The 21,040-nt window shown below is 46.0% G+C and overlaps 3 protein-coding genes across 6 annotated transcripts in view; 2 read left to right on the top strand and 1 right to left on the bottom strand.

Moving 5' to 3' along the window:
- Positions 1-21,040, bottom strand: part of LOC133114291 (large ribosomal subunit protein uL3) — a 294,631-nt gene that overhangs the window by 260,628 nt on the left and 12,963 nt on the right. The window lies entirely within an intron of this gene.
- tmem150b (transmembrane protein 150B) lies at positions 2,975-10,885 on the top strand. Of its 3 annotated transcripts, XM_061224995.1 has the most exons (9): positions 2,975-3,043; positions 4,105-4,315; positions 4,926-5,009; positions 5,422-5,481; positions 5,960-6,027; positions 6,924-7,051; positions 7,592-7,769; positions 10,004-10,174; positions 10,801-10,885. In XM_061224995.1, exons 3-9 carry the CDS (start codon positions 4,945-4,947, stop codon positions 10,809-10,811), a joined length of 681 nt encoding a protein of 226 aa, XP_061080979.1. In that variant the 5' UTR covers positions 2,975-3,043; positions 4,105-4,315; positions 4,926-4,944; the 3' UTR covers positions 10,812-10,885. The 3 variants fall into 3 exon arrangements, with proteins under 3 accessions (XP_061080979.1, XP_061080977.1, XP_061080978.1); XM_061224993.1 differs by lacking the exon at positions 10,801-10,885 and having other exon boundaries at positions 2,977-3,043; positions 10,004-10,737; XM_061224994.1 differs by lacking the exons at positions 2,975-3,043; positions 10,801-10,885 and having other exon boundaries at positions 4,250-4,386; positions 10,004-10,737.
- Positions 11,724-21,040, top strand: part of pdgfbb (platelet-derived growth factor beta polypeptide b) — a 44,803-nt gene continuing 35,486 nt past the window's right edge. Inside the window, exon 1 of one of the 2 annotated variants that reach the window (XM_061223542.1) lies at positions 11,724-11,828. The gene's annotated coding sequence lies outside the window, so the exon portion shown is untranslated. The remainder of the gene's footprint in view (positions 11,829-21,040) is intronic. The other variant, XM_061223541.1, reaches the window with a different exon arrangement.

Here is a 21,040-nt window from a genome sequence, read left to right on the forward strand (position 1 = left end):
CATGTCTGAGTGCCTGAGACACAGGGCTGATGCCATCATGTAGGGAGTGTGTCTGAGACACAGGGCTGATGCCATCATGTAGGGAGTGTGTCTGAGACACAGGACTGATGCCATCATGTAGGGAGTGTGTCTGAGACGCAGGGCTGATGCCGTCATGTAGGGAGTGTGTCTGAGACACAGGGCTGATGCCATCATGTAGGGAGTGTGTCTGAGACACAGGGCTGATGCCATCATGTAGGGAGTGTGTCTGAGTGAGACACAGGGCTGATGCCATCATGTAGGGAGTGTGTCTGAGTGAGACACAGGGCTGATGCCATCATGTAGGGAGTGTGTCTGAGTGAGACACAGGGCTGATGCCATCATGTAGGGAGTGTGTCTGAGACACAGGGCTAATGCCATCATGTAGGGAGTGTGTCTGAGACACAGGGCTGATGCCATCATGTAGGGAGTGTGTTCTGGAAAACGCGCCCAGAGCTGCTTTAACACTGCTCCACAACACCCAATTTTAGATGATAAGATTGTGACCCATTTTCAAGTGTATACTGTATTTCAGAAATATACACTCACTGAGCACTTCATAAGGAACTGTACATGTACTTACGTATGCAATTATCTAATAATGCAATGCAATGTATACAATCATGTAGCTATGGGTCAGGATCTTCAGTGAATGTTCACATCAACCATCAGAATGGGGGGGGGGGGAAATGTGATCTCAGTGATTTCGACATGATTGTTGGTGCCAGACAGGCTGGTTTGAGTATTTCTGTACCTGGGATTTTCAAACACAACAGTCTCTAGAATTTATTTGGAATGGTGCGAAAACCAAAAAACCTGGCAGTTCTGTGGACAGAAACGTCTTGTTGATGAGCAAGGTCAACGGAGAATGGTCAGACTGGTTCGAGCTGACGGAAAGGCTAGAAGACCACTCCGTACAATTGTGGTGAGCAGAAAAGCACCTCAGAATCCATAACACATTGAGGCAGATGGGCTACAACCACGTTGGATTCTGTCAGCCAAGAACAGAAAGGTTGCAGTGGGCACAGACTCACCAACACTGGACAGATGAAGACTGGAAAAGTGTAGCCTGCAAAGACGAATCTCGATTTCTGCTGAGGCATACAGATGGTAGGGCCAAAATTTGGTGCCAATACCATGAATCAATGGACCCAACCTGCCTTGTGTCAACAGTTCAGGCTGGGGGCGGTGGTGTAATGGTGTGGGAATGTTTTTTTTGGCACAATTTCGGCCCATTAATACCAATCAATCATAGCTTGAATGCCAAAGCCTATTTGAGTATTGTTACTGACCATGTGCATCCGTTCATGGCCACAATGTACCCATCTTCTAATGGCTACTTGTCACAAAGCAAAAGTTGTCTCAAACTGGTTTCATGAACTTCAGTGGCCTTCGCCGGACCTGATACCTTTGGGATGTGGTCGAACAGGAGATTCGCAGCATGAATGTGCAGCTGACAAATCTGTAGAAATTGCGTGATACGTTTCAAAAATATGAAAACAAACTACTGGTTATACAATAGCCACAATACAAAGTGCAAGAAAGTAAACAAGACTAGTAACATTAGCAGAGAGTTCTGTGTCGATTTCAGTGTCTGTTGCAATCATATATTTCAGTTTAATGGTTGCAATTGTCGATCTCATTTTAATTAATCAAATGACGTCAGTGGACAAAGACAAAGGAACATAGATAAGGAACAACTCACAATCACTGTGATTAGCCTTAGACCGTAATGGCACTTATGTATAGATATTGTTACTTGTATAGGTATTATTGTTTTTATTGGCTGTTGTTGTATTCTAGCTGCCAACAGTAGTATGCTAGTTTGAATGTTGATTGTACTCTGAATTTCTGTATGTTTACACTAGGACTCGGAACTGTACTGTCCTCTCAGGTCTACTTTTGCACATGTTCTTGTGATTGATTTGCACTTTGTCGTACGTCGCTCTGGATAAGAGCGTCTGCTAAATACCACGTAATGTAATGTAATGTAATAAGAAGCAGGGGTGGTCCTAGGATTTTTTATTTTTTTTACAGGGGTGGCCATGGGGGTCCAAGGGTTGTCTGGTGGTGCCCAACATACCTCCAAGCTTTGCGTGCACAAAACATTTTTGTGCGGTTATTTATGTTTTCTTTTTATTTCTTATTGTTTCACGTGGACAGGATGACATTAACAATGACAAATAAATAGGCTATGAGCCTCTTTTGTCATCAAGACCCTTCTCTGAGCTCACTCACAAGAGCTAAGGCTATTCAGTAGACAAAATGCTCTCAGCAAACCACCGAACAAAAATGCTTTATGCAAACACTGGGTTTTTTTTTTTCTTCCTCTAAATTAACACAAAGGGCACAATCTTAAGGCCTTTACTTTAGTAGCGCTGTGCGCCAAAACGGGCAGTGTTGCAGAAATGTGGCATGGAATGCGCGCTAAGCATATGGAAAATGGAATGGAATGTTCTACACATATAGTAGACACGGAGCATTCCATCCCATTTCCCATGCCACACTGCCGGTTTTAGCACACACATAATTGGACCAATTATGACTAATCTGAATTCCATAGTATATCATACATTACATCATAAGACAATTAGATGTTTATGGACCAAGAATAAAAACAAATTGTTAGACCATATTTAAGGCCATCAAAGTCATGGACCATGTTCTGCAGAACAAGCTACAAGGTGTTGAGCAATCGCTGCCATAGTACACCAACATAATACCAATATTTACAGGCTTGTTTCAATCTGAGAAGAAGAATAACATGAAGTAACACATGGTAAATGGTTGGCATTTATATAGTGCCTTTATCCAAAGCGCTGTACAATTGATGCTTCTCATTCACCGACTGGCTGCCATGCAAGGTACCAACCAGCTCGTCAGGAGCAAATGGGGGCTAGGTGTCTTGCTCAGGGACACTTCGACACAGTCCAGGCAGGCGATCGAACCGGCAACCCTCCGACTGCCAGACGACTGCTCTTACTGCCTGAGCCATGTCACCCCTGCAACACATGCATCAGAGCTGGTGAGAATGTGCTTTTGGACAAAGCAAGAATGTGTATTATCATCGTGATGTAACTGAAATCTATTACAATAAATAATGCTCTGACCTGCAACTAAGCCTGTTCAAGAATTTGTGGTTTGTGCTCTAACAAATTAACTTCATATGATTGAAGTGATTAATTAAATAAATTAAAATGATGATAATACACATTTATTTCTTGTTGAGACTAACGTTCGTTAGCCAGCTATCTAGCCAGTCAGTAGTCTTTAATTTTGTCAGCTTGCTACCTAGTTTGATATTATTTCATGATGACATTTAAATTATATTTCAACCATAACGTTACCATTCAACATATTCAATATTTCAACCTGTCACACTGACAAGAGCAAAATAAATTTAGAGGCTTACAAACTGCATCGTACGAGCTTGCAAGCTGCCCTGGTGATTCTAGCACATTTGGCAGTCTTGCAAGCGAAAAAGTCAGTGTCGTAAAAACGGTATCTTGGTAAAAGCAGACTGGCTATGTGCGCGGTGGCACTGGGGTTTCCCCATCACATTTTACTTTACTTTATTTTGAACCGCCCTTGATAAGAAGAATCTTGTGCACGCCCGAACATATGCATAATGCGTGATACGGCTTTTATTTGTTTAAATATAACTGTACTTTAAAGTATAACTTTGTTTAGTTTCCAAAAGCCTACGGTGTGTTGTACGTAAAAGTGGAGACAGTACAGTACAAAGTTAAAATACTGCAAGGGTGGTTTCAGCCTATACCTACTCGCGCAACTTGTTCCTGGTTTTTTATTTTCAGTTAGAAGTGTGAACTTACGTATGTGCGAAAATGACTGTCGGCTATTTATGTCTAATGTTCTGTGTCCGATGATTAGCTTACATACTGCTATCATTGGTTAAACTGAAATGCTACCCTTATATGTACCTGGTTTTGTGAACTTTTGTAGTAGAAAGTTGTGTGGTAGCGTCCATTATTTTGCACTACAAACGTATCGTTGTCTTGACTGCATATTTAAACATTCCACTTCAATATTTAATAAATAACAGCGATATGTATTCTGTTACTACAGAACACTGCGTTTATCATCAACGGAACCAGTGGAACAAACTGAAACGTATAGGCGACAACCCGCCCGCCCACTCCTTTAGATACCGAAAAAGTGCTGCCTCTTTATAACTCCCAGTGCCACATGTATTACACACAGACCAAAGGGCGTCTTTCAAACCGATAGAGACAAGAACGAAGCAGCCAGGAGTCGGCAGTATTCTGGCATTATTACGGTAATAACAACTGTGGGAGGGGGAGTCGTTTGAAGAGGTTGTTTGAGGTCGGGTGCTCATTTTATGTGTCTGTGAGTTTTTCAATATTTAAACTGTTCTCTCAATTTTCAATCTCTCTCTCTCTCTCTCTCAAAATAAGTCTTACATAAATCATTAAATCTGTTTATTCATGTTTTCATTGGTTCCATAATTTGTGCCATTGTTATACATATTCGTCAGAATGATCTGGTTTCATTGGTCCTGTTGTTTGTAGTTGCACTCTTCCCAGTGTTCATCTAAGTTTTTCTTTCAGTTCTTTCTATTTTCAATCTCTCTCTCTCTCTCTCTCTCTCTCTCTCTCTCTCTCTCTCTCTCTCTCTCTCTCTCTCTCTCTCTCTCTCTCTCTCTCTCCCCTTCTGTCCATCTCCACACTCTCAGACGCTGGAAGGGAAAGACTAAAACTGGTTGTTAGCTTAGCGTTAAAATATGTAATAAATAAACACGCTAACCAGAGAAAACTTCAATGGGTGTGAGTGCTTGCATCACACTGACATTCTTTTGCTAAAATCACTGAGATAATTTTGAATTAGGAGGGTGAAAAGCATGTAACATACATGTGACTGCTTTACAGGTGATCCAATCGGTCAGCAATGTGGATGTGGGCACTGCTTCCAATCCTCCTGGCCATCGCAGGCACTGTAGGGATATGGGCAGTGTGAGTACAGGAGCTCTACCGTAGTTCTCTCACCGCCACGCACGGATATAATCCCCCCTCACAGCCAGCTAAAAACGATGCTTCCGTGACACTGGTGACAATGAATGGCAGAAGTGTTGCGGGAATGTTCTGGATGTGTGCAAGGCATATTCCTTCTGCTGTATTAATGTGTGTACAGTATGTGGCTGGGTTGTGTCCACACATCCAGGCAGGGTGTACTCCTGTCGAACACTAAGCTGTATGTGTGTGTATTGTGTTCATATGTACAGTGCGTGTGTGTCTGGGCGGGTGGCCTGTTGTTCGTTTTTTCTTCCGATAAAGGATTAGTAGTAGTGTTATGTTTATATGTACAGTATGAGTGTGTGTGTGGGGCCTGCTGAAAAACTCATGTTAGTTTTTTTCCCCCACACAGGTTTGGTATGGCTTTTGCAAATGGAACTGTTAATCTAACAGTAGAATTCCCTTATATCAGGTATGCCGCTGTTTTGTTGCGTAACGGTGTCCAGCCGACAGCCTTCACCTTTGACCTGTGTAGCCAGTGGCACGGCACAGTGCTAGGGCCAGGGGAAGCAGGTGTGATCCGGGGCGATCACGGTGATGGTGATGATGATTTTATGGCTAATATTTCACTTAATCCAGCGCCGCAGTCTAACTTTCCATCATGGACACAATAGATGCCCTTTTCCAGTTTCTTTTTAAAGGCCACTCTGCTGATCACCATCTGTTCACCAAAGATCTGTGTGTTAAGAAACAGGAACTTGAGTCACTGTTCAACTTACCTAAGCATAGTTTAACCGTTTTAGCTGAAGGAGTCGTGAACGCATACCCTACTTTTTTGTGAAGGTTATTATTTAAAAATTGTTTATTTTGTATCAGATGGATTTTTGGTCTCTGTTTTTAATGTCTTCTTTCCATTCTTCTGTACTTCTCTTTCTCCTTCTCTCCCTCAGTACCTGTGGCACGTACAACCCTCAAAGCTGTGTCTTTTCTCAGATCGTCAACATATGTGCCTTTCTGGGTGAGTTACCTGCCTTCTTCATGCACAACCTTTGCCCTCACGTTCCAGGATGAGTGGGCAGCCCAGATCCAGTCAAATCCGTGCTGAACAGCGCCCCCTATCTGTTATTCTTCCCTCCCTCTCCTCCAGGAGCAATTACAACTATTTGCCATGGAACATAAAATAGCCTTTTCTCTCTCTCTCTGCCACTCTCTCAAATTCAGTATGTGTCTTTTAATTTGCTTGGCAATGTAAATATGTTGAGGAAAATATGGTGTGTTCACCAAGCTATCTGTGTCGTTGATGATGATGGGGGCTAAAAGTGTGTTAAAAAAATCGGAAGGCGTTCCGGTGGACTTACTGTTTTTCTAATTAAATTTTGGTTGGTTGTATCACATTATTACTTATTTATTGTATTATTGGGTGATCTTTGTCTTACTGGAGGCCTGTGTTTTGATTGGTTTATAGTGGTGAATTGGTTTTATTTTATATTTATATTTTATATTTATATTTATTTGTCTTTTTGGTGTTTTTTCCCTTTTAAATCTATTTTAGTTACATTGTTGTGGTTTGAAGGAGATGGTATATTTATTTTTTGTAAATACCCATCGGAATGTTTAAATAAAGGGGACATAAAAATAAAAAAAAACCTCTCCCCCTCCCCCCCTCCCTCTCTGTCTCTCTCACTCTCTGTCTCTCTGTCCCCCTCTCTCTCCCCCTCTCTCCCCCTCTCTCTCCCCCTCCCTCTCTCTCCCCTCCCTCTCCCTCCCTCTCTCCCCCTCTCTCTCTCACTCTCTCTCACTCTGTCTCTCTGTCCCCCTCTCTCTCTCCCCTCCCTCTCCCTCCCTCCCACTCTCCCCCTCTCTCTCCCCCTCCCTCTCTCCCCCTCTCTCCCCCTCTCTCTCGCTCTGTCTCAGTGATTTGGGTGGTGGTGTTGAGGTTCCAGCAGATCAGAGACTTTGGTCAGGACAGCAAGGTGAACATCGCCAGCTTGGTTCTGGGATTCATCTCGGCTCTGGGCATCTCCGTCCTGGGAAACTTCCAGGTAGGCTGTACTCCTGTCGCACACGAGCCTGCTTTAGGACTGGCGTTTTAGACCTCTTCTGATCCAGGGACCCCGATCATCAGTTAACCCTTTCAGTCCAAGCCAAATATGAAGTGCCTCCACCCAAATCCCGAGGGCTTTTGGCTTTGGTTGAGAAAACTGAGAACATTGAGAATTCAGTAGGGTTTTAATAGGGGCTCAAAACAATAGTATATTGGTTGGTTAATAGAACATAGTTTGATTGGTTGAAAGGGTATAAGGTTGAGATGGAGATCCCTTTGGTCGTTAGCTTTTAGCCTGTAGCCATCCCTGTATTGTTTTAAAACTCATTATACATTTATACATTTTTTTATGTATTTTTTTTTTATACATCCTAATGTTGTTTACATTTAATTCAGGAGCTCATCTTATTGCTGCTGGAATTCTCTCTCTCTCTGGTTGACCACCACTCCCTGTCTCTCTCTCTCTCTCTCTCTCTCTCTATCTCTCTATCCCTCTCCTACCTCCCTCTGTCTCTCTCTCTCTCCCTCCCTATCTCAGCAATCAGTGGTGATGCAGGCCCACCTGCTTGGGGCCTTCCTGGCCTTCTTCGTGGGCCTGGCCTACTTCTGGCTGCAGGTGTGGCTCACCTACAAGGCGGAGCCGAACCGGGACCGGCGCTGGGTGGGCCCGGTCCGCATCGGTTTCTGCAGCCTCTGCACCGTCCTCATCCTCACCAGTATCCTTCATCCCAGACTCGTATGACTCCATCTCTCTAAACATGTGAAGGGACTTGGGCTTACCCACACACACATACACACACTCACACACACACACACACTGAACTACAGAAGAAGAGCAGGAAACCCAAGTGCAGAGAGGGGGAAGAAAAAGGAAGCCCTAAGTTCTGTTTAAAATATTGCACATTTGAGTGTTGATGCATTCTCTTGTGGCACCGAGAGGGACAGAAGGGGAGAGAGAGAGAGAGAGAGAGAGAGAGAGAGAGAGAGAGAGAGAGAGATTGAAAATTGAAAGAAAAAACTGAAAGAAAACTGAGATGAACACTGGGAAGAGTGCAATGACTACAAACAACAGGACCAATGAAACAAGAACAATCTGACGAATATGTATAACAATGGCACAAATTATGAAAACATGAATAAACAGATTTAGATGATTTATGTAAGACTTATTTTGAGAGAGAGAGAGAAAGAGAGAGATTGAAAATTGAGAGAACAGTTTAAATATTGAAAAACTCACAGACACATACAATGAGCACCCGACCTCAAGGGCTGCCTGTGTGTAGCACTGTAGATGACAGACTTCCTAAAATAGAGAGAAACCACAAGGTTGCAAAAAGACCAAGGAAGAGGAAGATGAAGAGCATGGGCCAAACCAAAGCCTGTTTCGCAAAAACTCAGAAGTCTCTAAAAAAACTACGTTTTTGCTTTCTCTCCAAATCTGGGCAGATAATAATGTCATCATTTGTTATTTAGCAACTTACTGTGCAGATCCTATCTGGGCAACACCAGGGCCACCTTGAACCACCAGACTTGCTGTTGCTTGCTTGTAGCTTAGCCACGAGGCTCCAGGCCGAGGGAACTGCCGCGGTTAAGAGCGCCATACGGTCTGATAGACGGGAGCCTGGAGAGAGTTTGGAGCGGCGGGGGGGTGGATGTGGGAGGGCGATGGGGAATTGTCCTGAACTCTTGAGTGGAGTCTTCAGTAAAGTGCTGCATTTCTCACAGATATTTCAGATTTTTATTAAAAAAAAATTTTAAGGCCAAAGTGGGAGCTACTTCAGAGAGAAATGTTTGGTGTTTAAATCGCCTCTGATACAGTTCATTTGATCCCGATTGGACTCGTCTAGACTCTGGACTGAAATAACTGGTAGATGAAATAACAATGAACATTTTACTGTGTGATGATGTGTGCAAGTAGTAACACTAGTAAAAGTTACACAAAATGTGTTGCTTATAGGGCAAGTGTCACAGATGAGATTACTGGTCATTTATACTTTATGAGCCCCCCACACACACACATACACATTCTCTCTCTCACACACACACACACACACACACACATACACACACTCAATGCAGTCAGTTGTGTGGACATGGGTCAGGAGCTTCAGTTAATGTTCATGTTGATAATCAGCCATCAGAATGGGGAAAAAATGTGATCTAAGTGCCTTTGACCGTGGAATGATTGCAGACAGGGTGGTTTGAGTATCTCAGAAACTGCTGATCTCCTGGGATTCTCACACACACTAGTCTCTAGAGTTTGCAAAGAATGGTGCGAGAGAGAGAGATCAGTGGAGAATGGCCAGACTGGTCAAAGCTGATGGGAAAGTGACCGTAACGCAAATAACCACACATTACAACAGTGGTATGCAGAAGAGCATCATAACTCTTAAGTGCATAAGCTACAGCAGTAAGTGTAATAAGTGAATTTATAAGTGTAATAAAAACCTAATAAAGTGCTCACTGAGTGTACATGGTCTTGTAGGCCCGGTTGCCTCTCGTATTGTAAACCTTAATTGTTGTCTTTCTGTGATTTACTTGTGTATCAGGATGTTTTAGTTAGGTGAGCAGTGTTTGGCTAGTTAAGGGGTTTGTTCATACATTTGCGTGTTGCGGTTTGAAAAATAAAATGAAATCTAATAGGCCCTGGTCCTTATCTTTGTTGTGCAGGTAGCAGTTGAAATTGTACTTTCAGCGCACTTATCCCTGGTTATGGGTATGCACTTTGTTGTACGTTGCTCTGGATAAGAACGTCTGCCAAATGCCATTAATGTAATGTAAAGTAATGCATAGCGGCCAACTCTCACGCTTTCGGCGTGAGACACACGCATTTGCCTGTTTTCACTCGCACATGCAAATGCGTGTGTCTCACGCCGAAAGCGTGAGAGTTGGCAGCTGTGGTAATGTATTGTGGTTCCCGTCTGTGGCCCTTGACTCTCTCCCCTCCCAGTGGCGGTGCTGCACAACACCGGCTTCCGCTCGGCCGCCGCAATCTGCGAGTGGCTCGCCGTCATGGCGTTCTTCGTCCTGTTCGGCTTGTTCGGCGCCGAGTTCCGCCACATCGACTGCCACCGGCTCACCGTGCAGACACCGGGCCGCAGCAAGCCGCAGAACAGCAACGGTGCGTTCGGACTGAGCTAGCAACCGCCAGGTGGTCGCTACTTACCAGCCCAGACAAGCTACCAGCTCATACCCAGCTACACCAGTTTATGACCATCTTGACCAGCTCAGTTTTCATGTTGGTGAAGCCGGTGTAGCTGGATTTAACACGAGGGAAATTCACAGGCAATCGGGCGAACAGATATACACAATGAATAATGGCATTGCTTTTGTGTGAAAAGTTCATAATTGTATGTGGCTATTTATTTTCTTAGCAGATTAAAGTATTCAGAGGTGGCTACAAAGACAATGTATTCAACCAAAGATATTCACACCAGTAAATTGGGCTCCGTCTACAGACAAACGTGCCCAATTTACTGACGAAGCATGGACAAACTTTGTAATGCTTAAATGTCGGCTCACGCAGTGTTAAGAAAAGTTAATATAGAAACTTTTATATTGGTTTTGAGAAATGTTAATTAAATGTCCTTTCAACATTTAAATGGTAAACATGTGATGAATTAAGCGATATCTCTGTAAACAAGCTAAAAGCATTACAAATATTAAAATGTGTTCTGTACTATATACTTGTTTTCAAGTATTGTTTTACCACATCTAAGGTTTTCTTGTTTTTTTTTACCCCAACAGATGTCATTTAAGCACAGGATTTTCTAATTTCATCTGTGGACATTTTCTTTCTTTTTTCTTCGTATCACTACACAAAGCACAAGGCCCATTTCAAACGGGCGAGGCAATAAATTTCAAACCTTTCATTTGTGATGGTCTGTTTAAATTAAGAATACGGTAATTGATTCAGGCATAGCCAGTAGCCAGCAGATAAAATGCATGCCGTGCAGTTTCCAGTTATGAACTCTTAAGCGTATGAAAATTCCCAGCTATCTATTCAATATAACCCTCAGAATTAAAGCTGTGTTCAGCAATATTTCCAATATTTTTGCCCTAGAGGCTTTGTGAGACAAACTGGGTCCCCGAGGAACATACACAGTCCTGTTATTCTAATTACAGTCCATTATGATCGCCGAGAACTGCTGGTTTTCAACCCTTTTACCTGGCAGTCAGGTGTGAAGACAGTTTGGCCAATCAGTAGCACTAATTCAGTTCAGTTATTTACCTGGGAAAAAAGAAACCAGCGCCGGATTCAGATTCCAGGGCCGGAGTATCTGTGGCGTAACGGTCAATACTTAGCCTCTAAAAACGATCTGATCTGAGGTGGTTGTCACCACCTTTTCCAGCTTCGCGCATACTTCAAAATATCTGAACTAGTATGTTAGGCAAACAAAATCTGAAATGCTGAATTAAGTATTCATATCGGAGTTGTGTTTACTAGACTAGCCTGTATACATGGTTAGCCTCTATGAATTGCTAAAACAAGGATACATGTGGCTGTCTTTTGCAATAGTTTGGGGGAAGCGAGATCCAACTATAGGCTAAGTCTTTCATTGAAACGTTTAGCTGAATGAAGTTTGTTGAAACGTAGTCCAATGGACAAGTGAACCGGAACGCGCATTTTATTTAATCACAGAATTTGCAACACACGTGTGACGCAAGACGCCCGCTCGTCGGTTTGTATATGGCTTGGAAAGTTGTGTGCGCCTCTGTGAACCTTTTGATATGGCATTTTAAACGTCGAAAACATTTCATTCGAAAACACTCTGGTAAGTCCCTCTTCCCTTCCCTTATCGTTTCAACTCTTTTCCTTAAAAAAAAAACACCTAACATTTCAATCGTAATGACGCCGAATGGCATTATATTGGCTCACTCTATTTAGGTGGTATTTTACGCCAGTTTGAGAAGGGTAAAGGTTGTTTTATTGGTTTTTATAATTTCTTACAATTTAAAATCTTTTTTCTTTTTTTAAAATACACTCAATAACACAAAATAATAATTTTAACAAAAACAGGCACTACTTTCAAAACTAGACAACAATTCTAAATTAAATGAAACATAACTTTCAACAAAGGTGTGCAAACAGATGATTAAACAAATGAAAACCAAGTCTTCAGAAAAATCATATCAAAACAAAAGGAAAGCAACAAAGTGAGTTTTTTTTTTTAAACCAAGAAGGGTAAAAATCTCGAAAGAGGTGTTCATGGAGGAAATCGTTTGGCTGTTTCTCCATTGTAGTTACCAAATTCTAACTCTTGGTGACACTGTCGAGTCATGGTTGATTTCTCCCGAGACGTCTCCAACTCAGAAATGTCACAACAAGGCACACAATCTATTTAATCTTCTGATTTTGTCCTTAGATCTTACTATCCTACATCTCTCCATTATTGCAGATGAGCTGGTATTCAAAGTTACACGAACCACTGTCCTAGTCTGCACCCGTTGTCTTAACACATCCTCGTATCACAACACTACACTAGCTCCTTTGGATAAGTGTCTGTTTTTTATAATAAGCGAATAAGCTTTTGCCCCTTCTGTGATATATGAGCCTATGATGTTCCTATCAGGTGCCTCAGCCCACCTCGTGTGTTGTATTGTGCTGCACAGGGCGGTTTGGGCAGTTAAGGCGTGTTATCAGCGCGTCTACGATAAAGGCAAATAAAACGGGGCTACTTGATAATCTGCTTCTATCATGTGAGACTGAGATGTGCTATAAAAAGTAAGCCATGCCCAAGGGAGGGAAACTGATGACTAATGGTCCCTGTTTTGGGAATTATGTCTAACCGCTTTCTTCCCTGTATGAATCCGCTACATTTAAAGTAATGTTATTTGCTTGTCTCGGTGGCTGAACATGTATGCTTAAAAGATGCACAACTCCCTGCCCAATCATCAAAACTTAAGACAGTTTGCTAGACCTAATATTCCTCATGGTTGGTTATTGTGAAAGTATAACTTCCTCAGATGACATGCCCTCACTCAGCATAAATGGTAAATGGTTGGCGTTTATATACCGCCTGTATCCTTCGCTATATTAGCAAAGATGCTTCTCATTCACCCATTTATATACACACTCGCACACACACCAACAGCGATTGGCTGCCATGCAAGGCACCAACCATTTCGTCAGGAGCATTTAGGGGTTAGGCGTCTTGCTCGGGGACACTTCGACGCAGCCCGGGCGGGGGAATTGAACCGGCGACCCTCCGACTGCCAGACGACAGCTCTTACCGCCTGAGCCAATCTCGCCCCAGTGCATGCGCTCAGTACTTTGACAGTGCCTGCAGACAGAAAGCAGCTCAGATAGGAGCTGGTCCCCCACGCTGGAGCATGCTCTCATTATATGGGGCAACCTGTTAGCCTAGTGCAGGGGTCGGCAACCCTGGTCCTGGAGAGCCGCAGGGTGTGCTGGCTTTCGTTGTTACTTGGCATTAATTGATCAATGAAAGCCGTTGATTACACAGTTAACTCACCTCAACTGGTTTCTTGGGTCTGAATCGGTTGCTTATTTTAAGGTGGAGACGAAAGCCAGCACACCCTGCGGCTCTCCAGGACCAGGGTTGCCGACCCCTGACCTAGTGGCTAAGGTGCATGACTGCTGCAAGCTCCGCTGTAGTCCACGATAAGGTCCGCATGGCCGTTGGGCCCTTAACCCCACATCGCTCCTCGGATGCCGCATGGTGACTGCCCCTAAGTGACTGGGATGGGCCAAACGCAGAGGACAAAATTACCCCAAGGGGGTTCTTCTTCTATGAGAATCATGGTATCGCGGCACTTGTACCGGAACCATTGAGCCGGCCGATCCTGTGACCCAAGGGGAGTTCCCTGCATCGTAAAATTGTATCTAAGGGGCGGCCTGTTGCATAGCTGGGGTGGCCTGTAGCGTAGTGGTTAAGGTAAATGACTGGGACACGCAAGGTCGGGGGTTCTAATCCCGGTGTAGCCACAATAAGATCCGCGCAGCCGTTGGGCCCTTGAGCAGGGCCCCTAACCCTGCATTGCTCCAGGGGAGGACTGTCTCCTGCTTAGTCTAATCAACTGTATGTTGCTCTGGATAAGAGTGTCTGCCAAATGCCAATAATGTAATAAAGCAGTTATACCGCAGCAATAATCCTAATATTGCATTACGTTAGAATGTAGGTATTTAGGATATGTATATATATACGGAGGGGGGGAACGGACCTAATCTAAACGCCTCTATTGCTGTAGAACGCAAGTATTCTGTACAGATTTGTTGCAGCTGGTTTCGCAAAAATGTAATTAGGTCTGGTTTCAAACGGCTTGGTGTTCCTCTCAGGTTTAGCACGGTAATGCTGGCACGCTCTGGGTTGTGCTCGTGCCCTGCCGTGTCCCTGGTGGTGAGAGCCGCAGTGGCCTGTGGGATTGATCTGGGAGGACCCGGTTGCCTGGCAGATTGTCCCTGCAGTTGTTTGGTTTCTGAGACGCCCCGTGTAAAGGGCTCTGTTACCCGGACACGACAGGCCTCGGTCCCTCCACCTGTCACCTGGTTACCACGGCGATAAGCTCTGAGACGGAGAGAGAGACAGAGGGAGAGTGGTGTCGCGGATGGTGTAGGTGGGCATAGGTGTGTGTGTGCGTGTGTGCGTGCGTGCGTGCGTGGGGTGGGGGGTATACAGCCGTAGTTATGATGTAATTGGATGTAATGTGTTTGGTGTGACTGTGGCCATTTTGACGTCCTCTTCGCACTTTCTTGGTGTGAAAGGCCTAGAATGTAGAAAAGCGCATGGATTCGTTCTGCTTTTTATACACAGTTTCACCTCTGACTTCTATTTTTAATACGTTTATATTATTTATATGATGTAACAGGCTGAACAGAGCAGTGCAATTGTTGCTTTTTAGCAGGAGTGCACAGCTGGGTAGCTGGCTGGATAGATTCACTGAGTAAAACCTGGAACCCGTCCAAAACTGGAACATGGACTGAAATAAAAACAGCTTTTCTGTTCTGGGTTTTCCTCTGTGAACTCTTGCTGCTAACTCTGTAATCCTGCATTGTGATTATACCCCACAGGCTTGGCGTGCAGGTGTGGTGTGCGCTGGTTTTTGGTGCATTTCATTTCAGCACTCGAGTGGTTTCCTAGGTGTGTACTGGCTGCTGATCGAAATGCGATTTCAAAGCCAGCAGCTGCCATGGCCCTCCTGCACAGGAGCCGTGAACCCGTGCTTTATATTCACCCCTGCCGTAGCCACGATGAGCTCCGCGCTGCTGTTGGGCCCTTGAGCAAGGCCCTTAACGCCACGCCGCTCCAGGAGGTGGACTGTCCCGTGTTTAGTCTAATCAACTGTGAGTCGCTTTGGATAAAAGCCTCAGTCGAATAACTGCAATGTGGTGTAATCATCTTCGCCTGGGCCATGACCCCCCCCGCCCCCCGCCCCCCGCCCCCCTGCTGGTGTCCCCCCACGCACAGCGAGGGGAAATTCTGACGAGCCAGGGCTCCAGCGTGTGGGCATCTCCCAGCCGTGATCTCACCCTCCGCCCGGACTTGGCACGGGTTCCAGAAAACTGCCCTTTCGCTGAAAAATGCCAAGCGCACCGCATTCCGCGGCGGCACAAAAGCCCTCCTCATGCGCAACAATAAGACTAGTAATAATGATATAATTGCCCTCACGCAGACATGGGGCCCGTGCACTTTGTATTTATGTATGTGACAATGGGCCGGCCGCTTCAAAGACGGCCCTTTCTGCGGTTCCGCTGATTGCCCCGGCCCAGCGCAGCGGTGAATGAGGGATCTGTTTTTCCCCTCTGCTGATGGATGGCATTACTGAGCTGGGCTGTGAGGGAATCGTTTTTATACATTTTTCCTGATATCAGATTTGGGAAGGAGAGTGACCAGGGGGACTGTTGGATGGGCGCGGCAGGAGGATGAGAGACACGAAAACGCTGTGCGCGCTCTGACTGACACACAGACAGACACCGTGCGGACAGACAGACGGATAGACTGACACAGCGCGGACAGGCGGATACAGACACCATGCAGACAGACCGACAGACACCGTATGCACACACAAATGCACACAAGCACACAGACCATTCACTCACACTTGCTAACAGAGACACACGCACACACACACACACACACCCACTCACTCAAACATACATGTGCAATTACACATGGATACATACACATGGTCCACACGCTCACCCATGCACATACAGACATGCGCTAACAAACACACACACACACACGCACGCAAACTCATGCATACACGTGCATGCACACGCACTCAAGCACAAGCACGCTCACACACTCGCATGTGCAGTCAGACACACGAGGAACTGACCCCCCCCCCCCCCCCCCCCCCAGAACTTCATCTCTATGAGATGAGAATTGATGCACTGTCCCTCTAGTCTGGCCCCCTCCCAAAATCTCTCCCAGTGGTCCTGTCTTGGGATGGGTGTGTGCCCCGCTCACTCAGGACGGCACAGAATAGACTATTGTTAATCACAGAAGACAGAGGAGGGGAGGGGGGGAATTCACCGAACAATGCAACCCCCCCTCCCCCCTCCTCTTACACACTGCGCTTTGACGCACTTCAGGACTGGCCTGGGCAGAGAATGTGGAAAGGACATGAGGAGTAACACAAGACATACTTCTTCCTTCTATTTCTGACAGTCCGTGTGCCGCAGGGATCTCTAACTCAAATCCTGGAGGGACACAGTGACTGCTGGTTTTTGGTCTATGTCCCAAACTTAAACACGTCATTTTAGTCTCTGACTGGCTGAAGTTTCAGAAAACCTTGTTTCCGTCTATATTTGTTGCTGGCTGAATGGAAACTACAAAAACCAGGACTGGAGTTGAACCTGCAGACACTGCTCCCCTCCAGGACTGGAGTTAAACCTGCAGACACTGTGGCCCTACAGGACTCGAGTTAAACCTGCAGACACTGTGGCCCTACAGGACTCGAGTTAAACCTGCAGACATTGCGGCTCTCCAGGACTGGAGTTAAACCTGCAGACACTGCGGCCCTCCAGGACTGGAGTTAAACCAGCAGACATTGCGGCTCTCCAGGACTGGAGTTAAACCTGCAGACACCGCAGTCCTCCAGGACTGGAGTTAAACCTGCAGACACTGCGGCCCTCCAGGACTGGAGTTACTGATTCTTGCGTTGCAGCGTTTGGTTTTGATAGCTCTGTGAACGCATCTCCCTCAGTGTACCACTTGATTTTATTATGCTTCTTTTTCTGGAGTTCTTTTCCCCCACTGTAAATGTCAAATCAAATAGGTGTATTCTTTGTCCCCAACAAAATAAATTGGTAAAAAAAAATATACATCACTATATGACTGAACAATGTGTCCGTTTTCAATCGATGGGAAAATGAAACATTTCAGACCTTAAAAGACCTTTAATGCAGAAAATGTTAACACAATGATGTGAAACACGATGGATCCCCTGGTACGCGTTGTAAGAAATGTCCGTGGAAGACGCGCCGTATTTTTTGATGTTGACCTTTATGGTGACCTTAGCCCGCGCGCCGAGGCGTTTCTCGTGAATACCGCGACCTTTCAGGCGGCTCCGGGCTGAGAGCGATGCGCTTATGCAACACTTGACATTTGCATTTCTGCGACGCACAAGCGTCCGCGGATAACGGGGCCAGTGTGAGTTTAAGAAGAAGGGCGGCGTAACGTTTGTCGGTGAAGGTTGTGTTTGCTTTTTGGCCCGTGGAGCTGCATACGTGCCGTGACTCATCTGTGACTCATCTGTGACTCGCCTGTAACTCAGGGGACTGATCTGCCGCGTGACTCCCCTGTGACTCATTACATTACAAGGCATTTAGCAGACGCTCCTATCCAGAGCGATGTACAATGAAGTGCAGATCGCACACAGGGACAAGTGTGAAGAGGACCAGAGAGGACAGTACTAGCGTGACCATACAGATGCAATCGGAAACCCTTGAAGAATACATCAACTTACGAGCTAGTATATCACGGTACAACAATACAATAGCTAATGCAAAACACAACAATATCTATATATAACTACAAGTGTCATTATAGTCTATGGCATATACGAGGTTCGTCTGTAACTCGGGGGACAGGTCTGTCGCATGACTGGTCTGTGAATCGGGGACTGGCCTGTCGCGTGACTCAATCCCCGTGGAATTTGAAAAGGAGAGCGAGCGAGTCGCGATGCTCGTTTTGGACGTGTGGCGACGCTGCTTGGGGGGGCTCTGTGACTCCTCTCTCTCCCGTCTGAACTGGCTGCCATTTTACTTCAGTCCCCTGAGTGGCTAAGCAAGTCAGCAAACCCACAACCCCCTTGTGCCAAGGTCAACAGCTTACCCACAAATCCCTGGGCCCATAAACTTGAAGGAAATGTAAAGCAGGGTTTTTCGCTTGCTCATATTTTTAGCTCATATCTTAAAACTATAAAAAAAAAAAAAAAGGCTTTCAGTTTCACACACTCATAACACAGGATAAAAATTCCACATAGCTGCACAGTATATAAATGTTTAGACGGAAATAGATAGTTGTAAAGCATACTCCATGCGCTGCAGTTTTTATTCGAAAACTTTATTTGGAGATATGGGTTTACCTCTTTTTGTGTAGCAATGCATGCTACAGGTGCCACTAGGTGATTGGCTGCTGCTTGTGCTGTGGGTGGTGCTGTATACACACACACACACACACACACACACACACACACTCATCAATGCGGCTGTTTGCCCTCAACGTCACCCTGAGGGCAGACGGCTGTGTTTTGCTTGACGTCACGACCGCAGTGAACTCAGTTCTGCCCTCTAAACTGAGAGCTGCTCCAATGGACCCATTTCGGTTAAGACTGCCCTTCCCCAAATCCCTGGACTGAGTTGGAAAATGTAATTTGCTGTTGTATCTATTCTCCAAGTGAGTGGGGCACAGATGGGGAAAAAAGGAACCGGTGGGTCTTGCTGAACCCTTCTGTCCTGCGTGAGAGAAAACTGCACTCTCTAACCACAACACCAAATCTGCTAAGAGCCAGAGCTGCCTTTTCAATATGCGCTTCGGTGAAAAGAAATTCCCCAGATTGACGAGCAAACATGCAGCACAACAACGGCAGATTACCCTTTCGACGCGGCCGTCAGCCCTCAGGGTGCCGTTGAGGGCAAAACAAATAAAGCTAACCGTTTTTGCGCGCGGATGTGTAAAGCGGAGCGGCCATTTTGTGCTCCCTCACAGCGCAGCGTTGTAGCGGTGTCCGCGGCGCTGCTGTCGCCCGGCCGCGGCTGAGCGTGGCTCTCTGCGCCCACGGGGGACGCTTCATTTCGCCGCTGATCTGAGGCCGTGGATTAGCCCGGGCCGTTAGCGCGCTGAGCCCGCCCGGCTGTTTCTCATTGGGCTCCGTCGCCCGCTCCATTACTCCGCGCAGACGAGCGACTCCAGAACATCGCACCGCGGTTTGAAATTGATGCGCCGCGCGCTGTGAGACGTGGCCCCGTTGAACGCGGTGAGTGACAGCGACTATTTCTTTTTTTTCTTTTTTAAAGATATTTTTTAGGCCTTTTTCAGCTTTATTGGACAGTAAATAGAGACAGGGAGAATGGGGGCGAGAGAGAGGGAAAGACACGCGACAAATTGTCAGACGGTCGGATTCGAACCGTCGACGTCGCGGCTCACAATGAGCATGCGGTTAGTGCTCTGCAGGCTGCGCCACCGAGACACCCCAACAGCGACGATTTCAATCCGGAGCCATGGCTACTGGCGGGCTTGGCTTCTGACAGGTTTCAGCCTCAGGTGGTGCCCAGACAGGGTTTTTTAGGGTTTTTTCTTTTTTTTAAAGAGACAGTACCCTGGTGGAAATATCCAGCTATGACCAGCTTAAAATACCAGCTTGCGTAGCAAAACATAGCTTGAGCTGGTCAAACCGTGTTAAGTATGAGCTGGTCTGACTGGTCGACCTGCTACCAGCTGTTTCAAAACTTGAGCTGTTTTTTTTCAGCAGGGTACGCAGCTAATCCGTTTAAGCCACAGGTGTCAAACTCCAGTCCTGGAGGGCCGTAGTGTCTGCTGGTTTTTGGGAGTTCTGGGTTCATTCAAGTCATTGATTGGTTAAAGTATCCACACGCCTTGTTCCAAGGCCTTAATTTGCCTTAATTGGCAGCTGATTGAAAGGAAACCACAAAACCCGCAGACACTGCGGCCCCCTGGGGCTTCAGTTTGACACCCCTGGTTTAAGCTATTGTGGGCCAGAGCATCAGTAAGATGCTTTTTCTCCTCGAGCTTATGGAGGACAAGAGTGCTGCCAAATGTTCTCTTCTTGAGAAAGAATCCAGTGGATATCCGTGAAAGCCAAGGATGCGCATGTTTGGTAGCCGCAGCGAAGGGTTCACACGATCTCTTAATTTCTGTGGACAAAACGCACGGGTCACAGCCTTTAAAAAAAGAAGGAAAACTGAAAAGTGGAAGGCTGAGAACGTTAAATCGAAAGCCTGCCAGCGGGCTGAAGCGCGGACCGAGCCCCGATCACTCCCAGGCTCCCACCGCCTGACGTCAAAGCCCGCCCCGGGCCCCCACCCCCACCCCCCCCCCCCAAAAAAAGTAACCCTTTTGAACAGCGTTTTCATACTTCGCTGGTATTTCCGGACTCTTCCGCGTTTCAAAAATAAAGGCCATCGGAGTAATCGTTACGACGCTAACAATAATAGCGAAAGGCTGCAGAGCCCCTCTGACCTTTGTGGGCTAAACTGGTGCTGGCGCAGTGTGGGCCGCGGGCTCCATTGTGTTTCAGGCCGTTATCACTGTCCTGCAGTTTCCTCCCGCCGCACTGATGGGGAGTGGGGGCCGAGGCGACTGAGGGGGCGGGCGTGGGGGTGGTTGGGATGGGTGCAGAGACAGACGCGGACGGTTATGTGGACATGCTGTAGACGTGTGTGCAGACACATTTGCGGCACATACACATACACACACACTCGCATACATACATACATGCACACACTCACATACATGTACACGTGCATACACACACACACACACACACACACTCGCAT

Source organism: Conger conger, chromosome 16, assembly GCF_963514075.1.
Source record: "Conger conger chromosome 16, fConCon1.1, whole genome shotgun sequence".
Classification (NCBI taxonomy): Eukaryota; Metazoa; Chordata; class Actinopteri; order Anguilliformes; family Congridae; genus Conger; species Conger conger.